The following is a 17,107-nucleotide window of genomic DNA, read 5'->3' on the forward strand; positions in this document are numbered from 1 at the left end:
ACATACTTCAGCCACTTTCTTCCAAGAAGCAAAGGCTCTTTGATCCTTCCAAGCATGTGCACAATAGTGAACAGCTTTGGCATTCAACAAAAAGGAGAGTTCTTCCAAAGCCCCTGTTGCTGTTTACTCTGGGAGAAATGGAGTTAGAGCCCTTTGCTTGTGTCTCAGCTCCTATGGATGTGAGTCAGTGGGGCTGGATCTCCAGGCCTTGCTCAAATCAGAATATGGACCATGTTGAAAAGTTGCTTACGGAATCTGTTGGTTTCTCCTCAGGTTGCTTGGAACTCTTCTGTTAAAATACATCACCAGGTTTGTTTCTTTGATCCCCTTTTAAATATACTCTCATCTCCCCAGGAACCCATCAGATTCTCCACCAAAGGATGAAGAGTACAAGGAATCATTGATTTACCACGCAAAGGACCATTACCCTTTATCAGATGGAGACTGGTCTCCTTTGGAGAAGTAGGTCACTTTCATGTGTCACTCTTTTTAATGTTGGTGTTACAGCACATCTGGACAAACCCTGGCTCCCATGGGACTCTCCAGGGTATTCCCTGTGATCTCCAGGATGGAGAAAGAGAAGAGTTGGGCTCCTCACTCACGTCTGTGGATTTTTCCAGGCTGAGGATCTGGAGCAAACTGGGGAGGGAGGGAGGCAGGAGCAGAGCAGGCTGATAGTAGTTGGAGGCTAGGCATCCCAAGGGAAGATTGACTGGCAGGGAGAGAACGCTGAATGATGGAAAGCGGGGAAGAGAGATGGTGAGAGAGAAGGGGTGGTTGGTGGTGGTGGTGGGGAATGTGTGCACCAGAAAGCATGCATAAGAGAGAAGGAAAAAGCAAAAAAAAAGGTTGTTTTCTCCAGCTTTGGCCCCAACCACTGCTGATATGTCTCTCCCCCCGGCACCACATGCATTGCACATGCCCCCATGGGAATGTTGCTCTTGACTCAGAACAGATTGCCTACTCTTGTAATAAAGATCAATACTTCTTGGGATGCTTTTCTGGCATAAACATGACATTAGGCATAACACTGGACTATTGAAACATGGGCAATACTTCTGTGGCTTGCCATGTTTCTATGGATAGTGTACTCTGGCAGTTAACTTAAGCTGTCCTTGCCCCAACCTCTGATACTAGACATTTTTCAGAACCTCTTACCTTAATAACACCTGGAAGTTCCATGTGGTATTAACTCTATAGACACTTTTCTTCAAATTGGCTGAGAAGAACTAGGGCTTCTTTGCTGTGTAACTGACCAAGTAAATTATGTGGGGAAGGGGTAGAATGGCAATAGAAATGAGGGTAATCTATGATCACAATGGAAAAGTCAGTGGATTTTTGCCTGCCATCTATCTCCTTGATTTTAATGTGTGTCTTGAAAACTGCTTCCTTTCAAGAAAAAAAAGAAGTAGGCTGCAAATGGACCAAGAAATCTAACTTGGTTTTGCAAGTTTCCATAAATATCCTTGAATTACCACTCATACACTATGCTTCGATTGGAAGTCCTGGATGTGCTTACATGAGTACATGCTTGTCTTAAGTTGAAAATGTGCTCAGTCATTTTTGTTTTAAGCCTGCAGAATAGGGATATATTGTTGAGAGAGAGAACTTGCAACTATAATTATTTTGCCTTGTGAGAACAGTTATGTTGAAAATGTTTAAAAAACACCTAATGAAGAAATCTGTTTAGAATGGCCAACATTAACTACTTTATTGTGATTTTTAGTTTTCCTCTCCTGTTGCCTCACAGTTTGAAAGCCCAACTTGGCTTTCTGTATAAGTGAAGCTTTGTTAAACTGGAGAAAACAGTCCTTGAAAAGATCTGAACAACTCATGCCTTGAAACACAATAGCTTTGTTTTATTTTGACAGCCCATTTAGCCAGCCAACTTGTCCTAAAAGTGATTCAGAACTTGAAGTTAAGCCTACGGAGAGCTTACTCCGAGCAGAGTCTCACATTGAATGGACGTGGGGAGGGTTCCCAGAATCTACCAAGGTAAAGTTATTTGCAAATACAAGTTTTTGGAGGGAAGGTTTTGATAGTCATGAGATTTTCTTTTTATAGGTTAAAAAGTAGCACTATTATGGAGACTGTTCCAATAGAAATAGCACGAAGGTAGCTCCCTCTTGTGGTTCATTGTTGGTACTTCTCTAAAAGCAGGCGAACTTTCCAGCATAGGCTGTGATTGACCACAGGAATCTTACATGGCTCCTGCTGCAGAATTTTGTGCACCTGAAGTCTAATGGTTAGTGTTACAATGTAAAAACACCTACATCATTAACGCTTAGTGGTGTGTGGATCATGGGCAGCTAGTGTTGGATTTTGTGTCACATTTGATGATAGTTTGCAGTCCAGATGAATCATTTTCCTATTCTGCCTTGAAGGTCCAGATTTTTTTTTATTTTTTAAAAATATAGAAACTGCAAGCAACCATTCATTTCATGGATGGGTGCTGTTAGGAGGCACTGCCATATTTTGTATCTGATGTGCATTATGGAATAATGTAAATCAATTTATATTTTGTATGTGATGTGTTTCCTGTTCTCGGTATTCTGAAAAGTGCTTCCTTTTCTTATGGTTGACTGTGCCTAAGTGGCTTGGGTACCATTGTTAATGAAGGTTAAACCTGTGTCTGAAGTAGCCTGTTCCAACAGACCAGTATTAGCATCAATGTCTAGTTCACTGTGAATAGGATGGATTTTATCCCCAAAAGTGCTTTGCAAATGTGTCGCAGAATGATTTTTTAATATGTATTTACCACCTGGAAGAGCTCTACTGGATTTTGCTATATGAGGAGATGCAGTGGTGTCACAAAAGTGAGCACACTGTGCCACCATCATGATCACAAAATGCGCACAATATTTTGTTCTTCCTTCTGTTCAGTCATAGTCTATCTGAAATTTGCTTGGGAGCAATCCTGTCATGAGCCAGTCCATTGTGAAACTCTAGATTCAACAGCAGTGCCAGGCCTGTCAGCTGGAAACTGACAAGAAACCTCTAGAGCATTTAGGCATCCATCAGATTCCATCAGTCTCCAAGGGTGGGCATCTTAATAGTTCCTCCTGCTACCTACTGACAAACTGAACTTCACCAGAATGTGGTGTGACCATGACCATGGTTTGCTCAGCACACTGCTCTCAACTCTCACCAGTGACACCCAAAAGCTGTCAGCATGTGAGAGCAGCCACACCCTCAGAAACAGCTTGGACTGGCCGTCTAAACCAGGAGAGGGTAGCCGATGGGTCTTGGACCCTCGATGAGTTAGGGACTTCTCTGCATGCCAAAACAGGCTCTAGTGGATTGAGTGGACAACACCAATAATGAGTCCAGCTGTCAGGAAGATAGTTTCTGCACATGCTATAGAGGGAAGTGAGGTGCAGAGGGGAAGTTGGCCCATCTAGGAGAAGGAAAACTCTGATCCTAAACCTCTGCTGTCTTGTGTGATTTCTTCGGGAGAAGAAAAGGCTAAGGACTAAACCGTACTCAAAAGTGGAGTCCCTAAGGCAGTTGAATGGTGTCTTGTACACCTCCTGCAGCCAAGCTGGTTCCAGACATATTGCTCTCAATTCCTTTGGACCACATCAGCAAGGCTGAGCGAGGGATCTTGTTGTCTGTGCAGCCCAGGACCTCCATACATATTGCCCAGACTTGCACCCTGAGGAGGACACTTTGATGCTGCTAATGCAGCAGTTTGACTTTACCCCCAGACTTCACTCCATGGTCTCTCTAGACAGATGGATGCCAACAACTTGACCACAGCATTATAAGAAGCTCCCTAATGCTTGGGAGTGTGTAAGTTTTGTGGAGTGATTTGCAAGGCTGGATTAATGTACAAACAATTGGTACATCTTTCCACGTTTGTCTATCAACTATGCTGCCCATTGACATTGCAGAGTCTTGTTTTATATTTGGAAATCAGGTGCAGTAAGGATGCCAAAACTCCAGATGTGGTGGACTTCTATTGATCTAACACACACACACACACACACACTTCTGAATTGTGGAGGAGGGTGGGACACAAGTTTTATTGAAATGCTAAATTAGAACCACTTTAAGCTGTTGGAACTGAATCATGCCGATGATTAATGAGATCAAAGCATTATTGTTTTAAAATGGTGCTTTTCTTTTTAGATAAGCAAGAAGGAAAAATTGGAACATCCCAGAACAGTTACGATCACTCCATCAGAGAAGACTCATTTCAGGGTAATATCCAGCAGTGATGCAGCTGAAGATGGAATTTTGGTGAATGATTCTGTTTGTACAGTAGTAAAGCCTGAACCAAGAACACACCATCTACTTAAGGAGCTAGATATTAAAGAGAGACTTGCTTCTACAGCCACAGAACCAATTTTGGACATTCTGCAAGGTTCATTGGCATTAGATTCTGATACTCTTCCCAGTCCATTGATAGATTCTCCGACAGAAACTAAACCACCAGCAAAACTTGATTCCCCATCAAAGAAAAAAGGTAACATATCTTTAATTACCTGATAAAGTGTTGACATACTTTCTCTTTTACCCCAGATTCCAAATATTTAACCATTTTTCAAGAGTTAAGTAACAAATATGTTTGCTAGTCCTGCTTGCAGCTGTTCATGTAGAATAATACTGTAGTATAAATAACTTAAAATTTCTGGTTCATACACAAAGTTTTAAGTTTCACAAATGAAGCTTAAATCATTTATGTTACTTCATCTGTAATGCAGATGATAAAGTTACATTATGTAAAATGTTATTTTGATTCATAATAATAATAATTTATTATTTATACGCCGCTCATCTGGCTTCCAACAAAATATTAAAATACAGTAGTCTGTCAAACATTAAAAACTTCCCTAAACAGGGCTGCCTTCAGATCTTTTCGGGGGGGGGGGGTTGCCTTGTCTTTTAGCACATATATTTAAACAGCTTAAATGGTCTGAAAGCCAATTTCAGCAGAATGGGTAAAAGTGCCCCTAAAAGTAGCTTGTATTGTAATTATGTAAATGGAAGTAAGTTCACAGAAGAGGACTTGAGTGTGTCTTCCTCTCCCTTACAGCTTGCTGTACCCCTCCAAAAGTCTCTCTAGAGGAACATAGGAAGCTGCCTATTGGAAGAAGACTATTGGTCAGTGTAGCTCAGTATTGTCCACATGGACTGGCAGTGTCACCCCAGGGTTTCAGACAAGAGTCTCTCCCAACCATTCCTGGAGATGCTGGTGATTGAAGCTGGGACCTTCTCAAGACAAAGCAGATGCTCTCCCACTGAACTATGGCCCTTCCCTGTAGAGCAGTGTTGGCCAAACTTGGCCCTTCAGCTGTTTTTGGACTACAACTCCCATCATCCCTAGCTAACAGGACCAGTGGTCAGGCATGATGGGAATTGTACTCCCAAAACAGCTGGAGGGCCAAGTTTGGCCAACACTGCTGTAGAGGAATGGAAATGGGATATAGGAGACTCCTAGGATAGGAAGGAATGACTCAGAATTCAGTTGAGACATCTTGCATGGCTATTTGATTAACTTTTAACGGGAAGCAACTTTTATGTGGAGGCTGCAGTCTGCTTTAAAATACATTAATTAATTGTCCTAAATGAATACCTTTTTTTTAAAGGGATACATAAGAGAAGTCATCACCAAGGGCCTGATGACATATATTTGGATGACCTGACAGCTTTGGAACCTGAAGTTGCTGCTCTTTATTTTCCCAAAAGGTATTTCTTAATTGACAACACACAGATAATTGACAGAACAGACAGATATTTCACAGTAAAACATGCAAGTAATGTGTATGTCTTTAAATCAATCATTGTTTTGTTTGTTTGTTTTCCCTTTTCCATGTAAGAGAAAAGTCTTAAAAATAAGATCGTTGTAAAAACTTTGTTTAATCTGCTCCCTGCCACCACCTCTTACTCAGCCACACAGAACTAATCAGTTAAAACATTATAAACACGTTATAAGCATGTGACACCAGAGGGTGCTGTAGAGCAATGTAAAATCGTCAGTGTAAAATTGCACTGAGAGCTCTATAATGGGCTTTTTAAAAAAACGCTTTTACAATCCAATGCAGCTGTTAGGTACATATAATGGAGAAGCGGTTGCCAAGCCCTTTTCTGGTTTAATTTTCCCATGTTAACAATTGTACTTTGAAAGCCAAGCCCCCCTAACGACTTTTCTGAGACTTTTTAAAAAGAGCCCTGGTGGGTGCTGTTGTCAACAGAGCACAGTGTGTCGGAGGAACTTGACAGAAAGACCGCCTTTTCTCTCACTCTTCCCTCAAACCTCTCCTTCACAGGCCAGTCCTATCATGAGTCAGCCTGCCTGGCTGCTCGCCTTGCCCCTCCCCACTGCCCACCAGCCAGCTTGGGACATGGGGAAGGAGCCTGCTGCTGTCAGCGTTCCGGAGTCTCTGTTAGCTTCTGTTATGCTGCGTGCGCTGAAAGCAGTGGCGTGGAAGTCCCTGAGCACTGGTTCTCTTGCAGCGTGCCAGAACACAGCAGAAGCCAACAACCATATCTGGATGTGCTGGCAGCAGGCCCTGCATTGGAGGCTCCTGGCAACCTTTATTAATCAAAATTACATTATCTTCAGAGGCGCAGGGAAACTGAGGGGGAAATTGCAGTATGTGGGGACAGCCAGGGGGAGCTAGACAGGGTGGAATCTATTCTGCCACTTGCTGCCTGCTGACACTGCACAAATGTGACACAAGTCTCCTCCTCCTCTATTTTAAGTTGGTTTATCGTTGGTTGGTTGGGAGAGAGGGTGGGGGATCTTTTTTCAGTCCAAGGACCATATTCCCTTGTGGGTAGTCTTACAGTGTTGGGCAGGGGCAGGGGGGAAAACAGGCAGAGGCAATGAATATAACCCTTAAATTTCTACAATATGTTACATTTCAACCACATGTCAGGGGACTCAGTACACATGAACATCTTTCTTCATCTTCCACACAGCCAAAAAAGAGGCATCTTCACTCTTTAAGGACACATTCAGCCAGGCAAAAGCTCTCTAGGCTGTGGGTGAGGGATGTGGCTTGGAGAGGAGCAGGGCCTTAGAAGTCTTGGAAGCCTGATAGAGAGGCATCTGGCCTCTGATCCTGAGGCTTCTCTCCTGTTATAAGTGATAGAATTGGTGTGTGGGTGTGTATATATCTATGTTTTACAGAGAATGTGTCATGCCTAAACCATGTAACCATTCTGTCTCTCTCTCCTTTCCTCACATAGCATGTAATTTACGTACAGGGCATTGTTCATGCTACGGTGATAATCTCTAGCTTATGTTATCCTGTGATTTCCTGTCAATAGGGAGGGCGGCCTAAGAATACTTTGGCTGCACTTTGCTCCAGGCCTATTTAACGTAACCCTGGGATGGTTTTATGATTATTGCTGGGTCATGCTGAGTTACATATTGGTTGGATTTTTAACACATCACTGCCATGCTGGTCTCTATTTGGTGTTGATATTGTGCTAAAAGCCAATTGCAGAAAGTCAGCATGTGTTGGGGAAGGAAAAAAAAAACCTACTTCATTGTGCGCTGTGCCAGAACTGGAACTCACGCAGGGCAAAGTGGCTTTCTGGCAGCAGCTCATGCTGCAGAGATGGCAAAGATAATTGATGACTTGAGAAGGAGGGCACTTGAGATAGCTTCATGGAGGAAAAGCCTAAGAACTGCATAACTTAACCCTGGAGCTTCCATGTTCAGAAGCAGTACATTTCTGATCATCAAATAGATGGAGGAAAACAAGAGGTAATGGCTGTGGTCGTGCCTTTCTTGCCATCTGAGTGGCCCCTGATGGAGGGAGCAGTTCACCAAAAGGGCTTCTTACATTCTTACAACATTATCAACATTAAAAAATAGCAACAGCAACAAGTTATGAACACTTCTCAGAAATTTCTTATGGATAATCAACTGTACAGTATATCCATGTTTGTGTATAAAAACCATATATTTTGGGAGGCAGATACGTTTCTGAAGTCCAGCAGCTGCCTGCTGTGTCAGACTAATTTGCTTTTTGATAAAAAGTTTTCCTTATTCTGAGATTCATTGTGTTTTATCATGTTGTGACCTGACCTGGACTACTTTAGAAGGAAGGGTACTGTGTGAGTGCAACGAATCATATGCAGATGTTTTGTTTTTCTTGTCTTCAGTGACTCTGATCCAGGTACCAGACAATGGCTGGAGTCTGACACGCTGTCGGGTTCTCAGTCTCCACAATCGGTGGGAAGTGCTGCTGCAGATAGTGGTACAGAGTGTATGTCTGATTCTGCAATGGACTTGCCTGATGTCACATTATCCCTTTGTGGAGGTCTTAGTGAAAATGGGGAGATATCAAAAGGTATGTAATAATCGGCCTTGTTTTTAATAAACTCTTGAAGTCTGTATTTTATATAACTTTGCCCTATAGGAAGCACTTATCTCAGTGTGCAGGATCAAATTATAACATATGTGCCACCATGTGTTTTTCTAAAGCCAGGCAGGAAGCTGTCTTCCCGAGTGTAATTTCCTGCTGAGATGCACCATATGTCAAATGCCAGGCCATATCTGCTATTGGCTGTTTTGTGGAAGTCCTGCTTTCAGTGTAACAGAGCTTCAAAACCCTGTGAATTGCTTTAAGAACTTGCCGTTGCCATTATTGTTGCTCAGTTTGATTGAGATATGAGGGTTGGGGAACTCTGTGGAACCACAGGAGGCTGCATTGGGTTGGATGGAGGGTTGAGTCTGCATTAGCAGAAGTGGTTTCCACTTGTGCACAAACACCATTAGTACAAGACAGCTGGGCAAGTAAGTATTGAAAGAAACTTGTGTTCCAGACTTACTTTTGCACTTTTAGCAAGGTTATCAGGGAACTGGTGCTAAGCAGATGTGCATGTAGGGCAGTCAGGAAGTTTGGAAGCAAATGGTGCTACATAGAAAACAAACTGCCATTTTAATAAGCAGAAGTTCACCACTGAACTTTTTTGGAATTGCTTTATTGACATTTAAAAAGCAGCAGATTAACCACCGACATCTGGCTTCTTAGTATATTGACTTTGAATTCTTCCACATGTTAACCATGGAATTACAAGGCATGAGTAAAAGTAAGAGATGCCCCCAGAAATTGCTTCCTTGTAGCAATAGCTCATCTTGGTCCATCACACCTATACAGTGGTACCTCAGGTTAAGTACTTAATTTGTTACGGAGGTCCGTACTTAACCTGAAACTGTTCTTAACCTGAAGCACCACTTTAGCTAATGGGGCCACTTGCTGCCGCCGCACCGCCGGAGCACGATTTCTGTTCTCATCCTGAATCAAAGTTCTTAACCTGAAGCACTATTTCTGGGTTAGCGGAGTCTGTAACCTGAAGCGTATGTAACCTGAAGCGTATGTAACCCGAGGTACCACTGTAACTATATTCTGCATAAAGTAGAAATGGCAGTGTTGGACCACAACAAAGTGTGCAAGCTTTTGAGTTGGACCACAACACAGTGTGCAAGCTTTTGAGAACTCTTAATCAGGCTGCACACAGGCTCCAGACAAATTGCAGGTCCAGGTTGATCCAGGAGTTGTCCAGAGCAGATCAAAGCAGCCCTTGATCACCTGGAGTTGGATCCAGGTGATCTGGGGCTTTGAGTGGGGGTGGGGAGTCAGGCAACCACATGCTTAATCAGGATTTTACACCCTCATTTAATGAAGATGCATCCATTTGAAAAAAATCATAATTCTTTTATACAAGAAGGAATAGGTTAAGCAAATAAGGGGAAACAAACATGCTTTAATTATCTGATAAAATGTGATTGTGTTGCAGAAAAATTCATGGAGCATATCATTACTTACCATGAATTTGCTGAAAACCCAGGACTCATAGACAATCCTAATTTGGTTATAAGAATATACAACAGGTAACATTCCTCAAATCTCCTATTTTTCCTATGCTATTTAATAATAATTTTGCCTGGTTCATCTGTATTGTAGCTGTCATTCTATTCTATTGTCCTTCTTTAAAATTTAAAACCCAACTTCTGTGAGTCATTCTTGCCTGTTAGCAGCATATAATGTAGAATTCATACCAAACTTTTTTAGCGCTGACATGAGGCTGTTTTATGTTTACAATAAAGAGTATGTGGCATATTCATCATGCTGTGCATTTTGTAATATCCATAATGAGTAACTTTTTCTATATAAACAGGTATTATAATTGGGCATTGGCTGCTCCCATGATTCTCAGCTTGCAGGTGTTCCATAAGAGCTTGCCACAGGTAATATAATGCCAGCAAATACTCAGAAATATATTAAACTAGGCTATCCATTTTGGGCCACAGAAGCAGAGTAGAGTGGCCGAGGCCCTGTCCCCTACTTGTCCAAGGCTTCTCATGGCAGAGTTATGGGGGAAGCAAAGCATAGTAATTTGGGTATTTGGGATGTCTTCTAGCTTTGTGAAGGGAAAAGCATGAGCCTGGCAAACAGCTGTGTGAGAAACACTAGTATGCTGCTCCCATGTTCCAACATACAGTACTTCTGCTACTGTGGTTTGGTCCCCACCCCTCCTAATCCAGCAATTTTTCTAAGGAGCTGGGAAGGAGGCATCTGCTAAGTCAGAGCACTCCATAAGAAATTATTGGCAGGTATTAGTTTGCCAAGGGTGTCCTGCAATACAGCCTTAATGGAACTTGGGCCAGGCAGTGGTAGCTGTAGTGAGCTGTTCTCTGAGGTAGCCTTTTTACCATAGGGAGAAGCCATTTCATGAAGAGAGCACAGCTCTCCCATAACTTAATTGCATAGTCATGATGGAAGCACATAAACATTGCAGAGATTTAGCATAACAAAGCAATGGATAAGCACACATGAGATGCCATTATACATGTTAGAACCGGATGGCAACCTTGTAGATGTACACTGATTTCATATGTTTATTAGGCTACAGTTGAATCCTGGATTAAGGATAAAATGCCGAAGAAGTCTGGAAGATGGTGGTTCTGGCGTAAGAAGGACAGCTTGGTTAAACAGGTAAGATAAAACTCACTAAAAATACTGTGTGCGTAAGAAGAAGTGCATATGAATATCCATGTAGACTTTAAAAGAATATTTGAAACCTGAAATGGAGTTGTCAGGGCTACCCTAGGTCCCAGCTCACAAAGGACCAACGCTGCTTCGTTGTTAAGTATAAAAGCCTTTATTGAAGTTCAGTTTCACTTCCAGAGCCGCAGCGCGCAGCCCCACGTCTAAAGTGTCAGACCACTGATGCTCCGTCTGAGTCTCCTCCCCCTTGACACCAATTTAAGAGTCTAGCCTTGCTCCACCTTCTCCGCTGCTCCTTCCTCCTCTGGGTCCGCCTGCCCGCCGGGGTTCCGCCCTTTCTAGCCTCTTCTCCCGCTGATTCCCCTGAGCCTTCTCCCTCCCTCCGGCGGGCTTTAGGAGCTGGTTCCCCATCCGGGTCTCCTGCTGTTCCGCGCGCCTGCACATTTGAACTTGGCGCGCGCGCCCAGCCAGCAACTTTCCTCCTGACCGTTCCACTGCTGCTGTCACTGCTTCCCCCATCGGGGGGGCTAGCTGCAACTGACCTCCCCTCCGTTGGAGGCGTGGTCAGCCCTGACTCCCTCTCTGGAGGAGACACTGCTCCTGACACATGTGACTCCTCCCCCCCACTACGCTCTGGTGGGGAAACTGGTCCTGATCCTCCACTGCTGCTTTGGGGTTCCCCTCTGGCTCCTTGTTTCTGGTGCGTCCCCCCTGGGACCCCCCTTGCCCTGACCATCGGCGCCCCCTTCTGGGAATCTTCTGATTCGCTGGAGAAGCTCATGGAATCTCTCGGGCCACTGTCATACTCCCCTACGCTGCCCTCGGATTCTTCCCCTTCGCTCTCCCAATCCTCTCTCCCCAGTGCTCCTGCTCCTGATTCCCTGACATCCATCCCCCCCTCGAAGCCCCCCCTTCCCCCCTCCCCCTCTTCGGGTGTGGGTTCCGGGTGCTCCAGTCCAGTGGGTGTGAGTGCGGGATACCATTCTTCCCCCCTGGTGTGTAGCCGGTCCACTGGATCCGGCCCAACCGCAACGGGCTCGTCGACGTCGATTTCCTCTGCTTCCATCTCTCTGCTGATGTGCTCGAATCCAGGATCCTCCCCCAACACGTCCATGTCCTCCCCTCCCCCGGGTACCTCTGGTGAGACAGCTTGCAAAGGTCCCCGCAGCAGCTCCCTGCGCCACCCCACCTCCGGTTGAGTGTCCCACCAATAGGAGCGGTCTGTGGCAAACCCCGAGAGAGACCCCTCCGAGGAGCTAGTGTCTGGCGTCGTCTCTTCAGCTGATGAAAAACCCTGGAACGTACTGGCTGACAGTGTGGGCGTGAAGAGCCAGTCGTCGAAATACTCTGCCGGCATAGGTCTGTGTGGGAAGAGTGCATGGAACTCGTCTTTAAGATAGTGCTCCTCCACGGCATAGCACGGTACCCACCTGTTGGCACTGGCTGGGGTACCTTCCCTGGCGAGGAGGTATTCCACCCCCTCTTCCCCCCACCTCGAGTCCAAAATCTCCGTGACCTCGTTGAGTGGCGTCGCCCTCCGTGACCCCTCCCTCTTCGGAGATTCACTAAGTGTGTCTGGCGCGTTCCCTGTCGCCTGAAACCTGTGGGGTTCCCTGTAGGGTGTGAGCACTGACCTATGAAAGACTGGGTGCATTCTGGAGCCCTCCGGGAGTGTCAACCGGAAGGCCACTGGATTGATTTGCGCCGCGACCTGGTAAGGTCCCAGCTGCTTGTGCTTGAGCTTCCTCTTAGCTAGCGTCCTGGCCGGCACTGCCTGGGCTGCTAACCAGACCCAGTCCCCCACCTGGATGTCCTCCCCGACCCTCCTGTGCTTGTCTGCCTGCATTTTGTAGGCGTGTTTCGCCAGTTCCAATTGCCTGCGGAGTTGCTCGTGGACCTCCTGTAACTCTGCTGCTAAGTGCTCTGCTCCCCTTGGCTCCCCCTCCCCCTTCGTCTCTAACCCTGGGAAAGTTCTGGGATGCCGCCCATTATTGGCGAAGAACGGTGTCACTCCCGTAGACCCGTGCTTCGTGTTGTTGTAGGCAAACTCGGCCAGCGGTAGGTAGTCCACCCAGGTCGAGGGTTGTTGATTGGCGTAGCATCGCAGGTACTGCTGCATGATGGCGTTGACCCTCTCCGCTTGTCCGTTGGTCTGCGGGTGTCGTGCCGACGCTAAGTTGATCTTGACGTTCAGGATGCCCAGCAGCTTCTGCCAGAAGCTCGAGACGAATTGGCGACCCCGGTCGGACAGGATGGACCGCGGCAAGCCGTGAGCTTTGAACACGTGGTCTATGAACAGCTTGGCGGTCTGTTCCGCTGTGGCCACCTTCGCGCACGGAATAAAGTGTGCCATCTTGGTGAACATGTCTACGACCACGAGCACCGCTGTTTTGCCTCGCGAGCTGGGCAGATCTGTGACAAAGTCCAGGGCCACTCTCTCCCACGGTTCGAGCGGCGTCTGTAGGGGTTCTAGTAGACCCGCTGGCTTCCTGTGTACTGGCTTGGCCCTTTGGCAGGTGTCACACCTGGAGACGTAATCCGCGACTTCTCCCCTCACCTTGGGCCACCAAAAGTCTCTGGTTACTAATTCCGCCGTTTTGTCCTTGCCGAAGTGCCCAGCGCTGGGCGCGTCGTGTAGCTGCTGCAAGACTTTCGCGCGGAGGTCGTCTCCGGGCACGTAGAGAGCCCCTTTGCGGATGAGCAGTCCGTCTCGTATCTGGAACTCGTCGTCCTTCGCTGTGCCTCTTCGCACCTCCTCCATCTTGGATTGTGCGAACGAATCCGTCTGCAGCGCTCGACGCACCGCGTCCAGGTCCACTGCAGCTGAAGCGCACGCCCACGCTTTCGGTGCGAAAATGTGCTTGGCCGCCACCGGCGCCGCTTCCTCGAGATACTGCGGCTTCCTGGATAGTGCATCCGCCATGACGTTGTTGTCTCCCGGGATGTATTCTATCCGGAAATCGAAATCCGCAAAGAACTCCGCCCAGCGGATGTGTCTCTGGTTCAGGAACCGCGCCGTGCGCCAGTACTCCAGGTTCTTATGGTCCGTGCGGACTTGCACTGTGTGTCTGGCTCCAACGAGGAAGTGCCGCCACGCCCTGAAAGCTGCATGAATGGCCAGCAACTCCCTGTCCCAGATGGTGTAGTTCTGTTCCGCCTTGCTGAGTTTCCTGGAGTAGAATGCGCACGGCCTCCATTCCCCTTGCGGATCTTGCTGCAACAGGACGGCCCCCACTGCTCTGTCTGAGGCGTCCGTCTCAACCCTCATTGGTCTGCTGGGGTTTACATGTAGCAGCTGTTCTTCGGACGCGAAGAGACGCTTGAGTCTCCGAAAGGACTGCTCCGCCTGGTCCGTCCAGGTGAACTTCTTCTTCTTGGAGCTGAGGGTGTCCGTGATGGCCGCCGTCTCCTTCGCGAACCCTTTGATGAACTTGCGATAAAAGTTGGCGAAGCCGACGAACCTCTGGACCTCCTTCCGATTGCGCGGGCTCTTCCAGTCCAACACCGCGCGGACCTTGGCGCTGTCCATGGCGAGTCCCTTGTCGGACAGCTTGTAGCCCAGAAAATCCACCTCCGTCATGTCGAACTGGCACTTCTCTAATTTGGCGTAAAGTCTGTGCTCCCGTAGCCTCTGCAGGACCTCCTTGACGTCCCTCTCGTGAGCCTCCTGCGATTCCGAGAAGATCAGGATATCGTCCAGGAAGCAGACGCACTTCTTGTAGAGGAGTCCCGCTAACACGTGATGCATGAAAGCTTGGAAGGTATGGGAGCCATTTTGCAGACCAAAAGGCATTACGCGATATTCATAGGTGCCTAAAGGTGTAAACATGGCTGTCTTCCACTCATCGCCCTCCCGCATGCGTATAAGGTTGTACGCCCCTCGTAGATCCAACTTGGTGAAGATCCGTCCCTTCCTCACCGTCGCGAGCAGGTCGTCGATCTTGGGCATGGGGAATGCTGCGGGCTTTGTTTTGGAATTTATGGTCCTAAAATCAACTATGAGTCTCCGTTGGGGCGTGTCCTTCTTCTTCACGAAAAACACGGGACTGCCCCCCACTGCTTTAGATTCTTGGATGAACCCCCGCTTCAAGTTGTGATCTATGAACTCCCTGAGTTCTTGCAGTTCATCTTCAGACATGGAATACAGTTTCCCAGTCGGCAGCGTCGCTCCCGGCAGGAGGTCAATCTTGCAGTCGTAAGGCCTGTGGGGAGGCAGCTTATCCGCTTCCCTCTCGCAGAAGACCTCCAAAAACTCCTTGTACTTGTTGGGTACCGCTTGCACCATGCCTAGGTGTAGCTGCGGTTCATCCTCTTGCCCCTCCTCCTCCTGGCGGGTCTGGATGCAGTGTTCTGCGCAGTAGGAGGAACAGAAGGTCAACTGCCGCTGGTACCATGCCAATGCCGGGCTGTGCCTATCCAGCCAACTCATACCCAACACTATGGGCGTGTCCGACAGGTGGGTGACGTTGAAGCTGATGACTTCGCGGTGGTTTCCAATTTGCATCACCATCGGTGGTGTTTGCTGTACCACCTCTCCTCCCAGTAGCTTCCTGCCATCGACCGTGACGACGTTTAGGGGCATCGTGGCTGGCATGAGTGCTATGCGATGTTGCTTGATAAAGTCCACTCCAATAAAGTCTGCGTTGCTCCCAGAGTCAATGGTTATTGGTACTTGCATGGTGTGCCCATTGGGCAACTGGAGCGATGCGGTGAGTTGCACCACTGGTTTGGGTGGGAGGGGGTCTGTGGGCTGTAAAATCTCTGGGGACTGCTTCACTGACTTGCCTGGTTGGGCCCCAGTGGCTCTGTTTCCAACCAGGCTTCTTCTTCCCCCTGCAGCTGTTTCAGCTGCTCACCTGTTCCCTTTACTGTTGCTGAGGCTGCAGTGTGCTTCTGGAGCCTCTGGGGACACTCTTTGGCCATGTGCTGTGCACTGTCGCAGATGTAACACTTCCTGGTCCCTCTAGGAGCCTTCCCCTTGACTGCTCCCGGTGTTTGGGCTCTGCTGGCAGTCTGAGCCCTTGCACCACCAATCTCCATCGGCTCTTCTCCCCTTCCCAAAGGAGGCATGGACAGCGCCCGCCCCGCCTCTCTGGGAAAGAAAGGGGTTGTCCTGGCTGGGGTGCTTCCCTTACGTCCTTCCAGGCGCACACCAATTGCCAACGCTCTTTGGGCAACTTCTTGGGTATTTTGGGGTCTTTCTCCTCTTGCCAGTTCATCTTTCACCTCTCCACTTAGCCCCTCCCAGAACAGGTCTCTGACAGCAATGGAGTCCTTCTCCCAGCCCAGCACGTTCAGTAAGGCAAAAAAGCGCGAGTGATACTGCCTCACCGTCGCTTTCCCTTGCTGTAGTCCATGCATTTCCCTCCGAGCAATATCTACATCTACCGTAGATTTAAAGCAAGCGTCCATAGCTTTGATAAATGCATCGGAATCTTTGAGGGCAGGGTCTTTTTCGCGCCACAAATTCCGCAGCCACGCTTTTGCTTCCCCATGCAAATGAGTGATTATGAAGCCCACCTTCTCTTCCTCATCTCTAAAGTCTTTCCGAAGCAAATTGAGCGCGTAAACCACGTCAGCTCTGAAGTTAGGGTATTGCTGCAGGTTCCCATCAAAGTGCGCCACCAGGCTGCCCCCCCTCTTCCCGAGGCCAACTCCCTCCGGTTTGGGTCCTGGCAGCCCCTCTTTCCCCCAACGGTCCCACCTGGCTTGCAGATCCCGGCAGAGCGCTACTGCTTCTTCTTCTCTTTTCCTGGATGCTGCTACTTCCGCGTAAAGCGTCGTGACTGCTTCTTGCAGTTCTTTCACCTGGCTCTCTGTAGTCATCTTTGCCTATCTTCGTGAGCTCGCAAAACACCAAGTCTTGCCCCTCGCTGCACCAACTCACGCTGCGAGGTTTTTATGTGAGACGGAGCATACTGTCAGGGCTACCCTAGGTCCCAGCTCACAAAGGACCAACGCTGCTTCGTTGTTAAGTATAAAAGCCTTTATTGAAGTTCAGTTTCACTTCCAGAGCCGCAGCGCGCAGCCCCACGTCTAAAGTGTCAGACCACTGATGCTCCGTCTGAGTCTCCTCCCCCTTGACACCAATTTAAGAGTCTAGCCTTGCTCCACCTTCTCCGCTGCTCCTTCCTCCT

General features: G+C 47.6%; 1 protein-coding gene across 1 annotated transcript in view; it reads left to right on the forward strand.

Moving 5' to 3' along the window:
- The window catches only part of LPIN2 (lipin 2), a 42,205-nt gene that overhangs the window by 12,923 nt on the left and 12,175 nt on the right, over positions 1–17,107 (forward strand). The window contains exons 5-12 of the mRNA XM_083622573.1: positions 355–462; positions 1,872–1,995; positions 4,132–4,468; positions 5,592–5,691; positions 8,122–8,309; positions 9,760–9,853; positions 10,141–10,210; positions 10,869–10,958. Coding sequence (XP_083478699.1) covers positions 355–462; positions 1,872–1,995; positions 4,132–4,468; positions 5,592–5,691; positions 8,122–8,309; positions 9,760–9,853; positions 10,141–10,210; positions 10,869–10,958 — 1,111 coding nt within the window. The remainder of the gene's footprint in view (positions 1–354; positions 463–1,871; positions 1,996–4,131; positions 4,469–5,591; positions 5,692–8,121; positions 8,310–9,759; positions 9,854–10,140; positions 10,211–10,868; positions 10,959–17,107) is intronic.

The sequence above is a fragment of the Podarcis filfolensis genome (assembly GCF_964270895.1).
Source record: "Podarcis filfolensis genome assembly, chromosome: 7".
In the NCBI taxonomy this organism is placed as follows: domain Eukaryota; kingdom Metazoa; phylum Chordata; class Lepidosauria; order Squamata; family Lacertidae; genus Podarcis; species Podarcis filfolensis.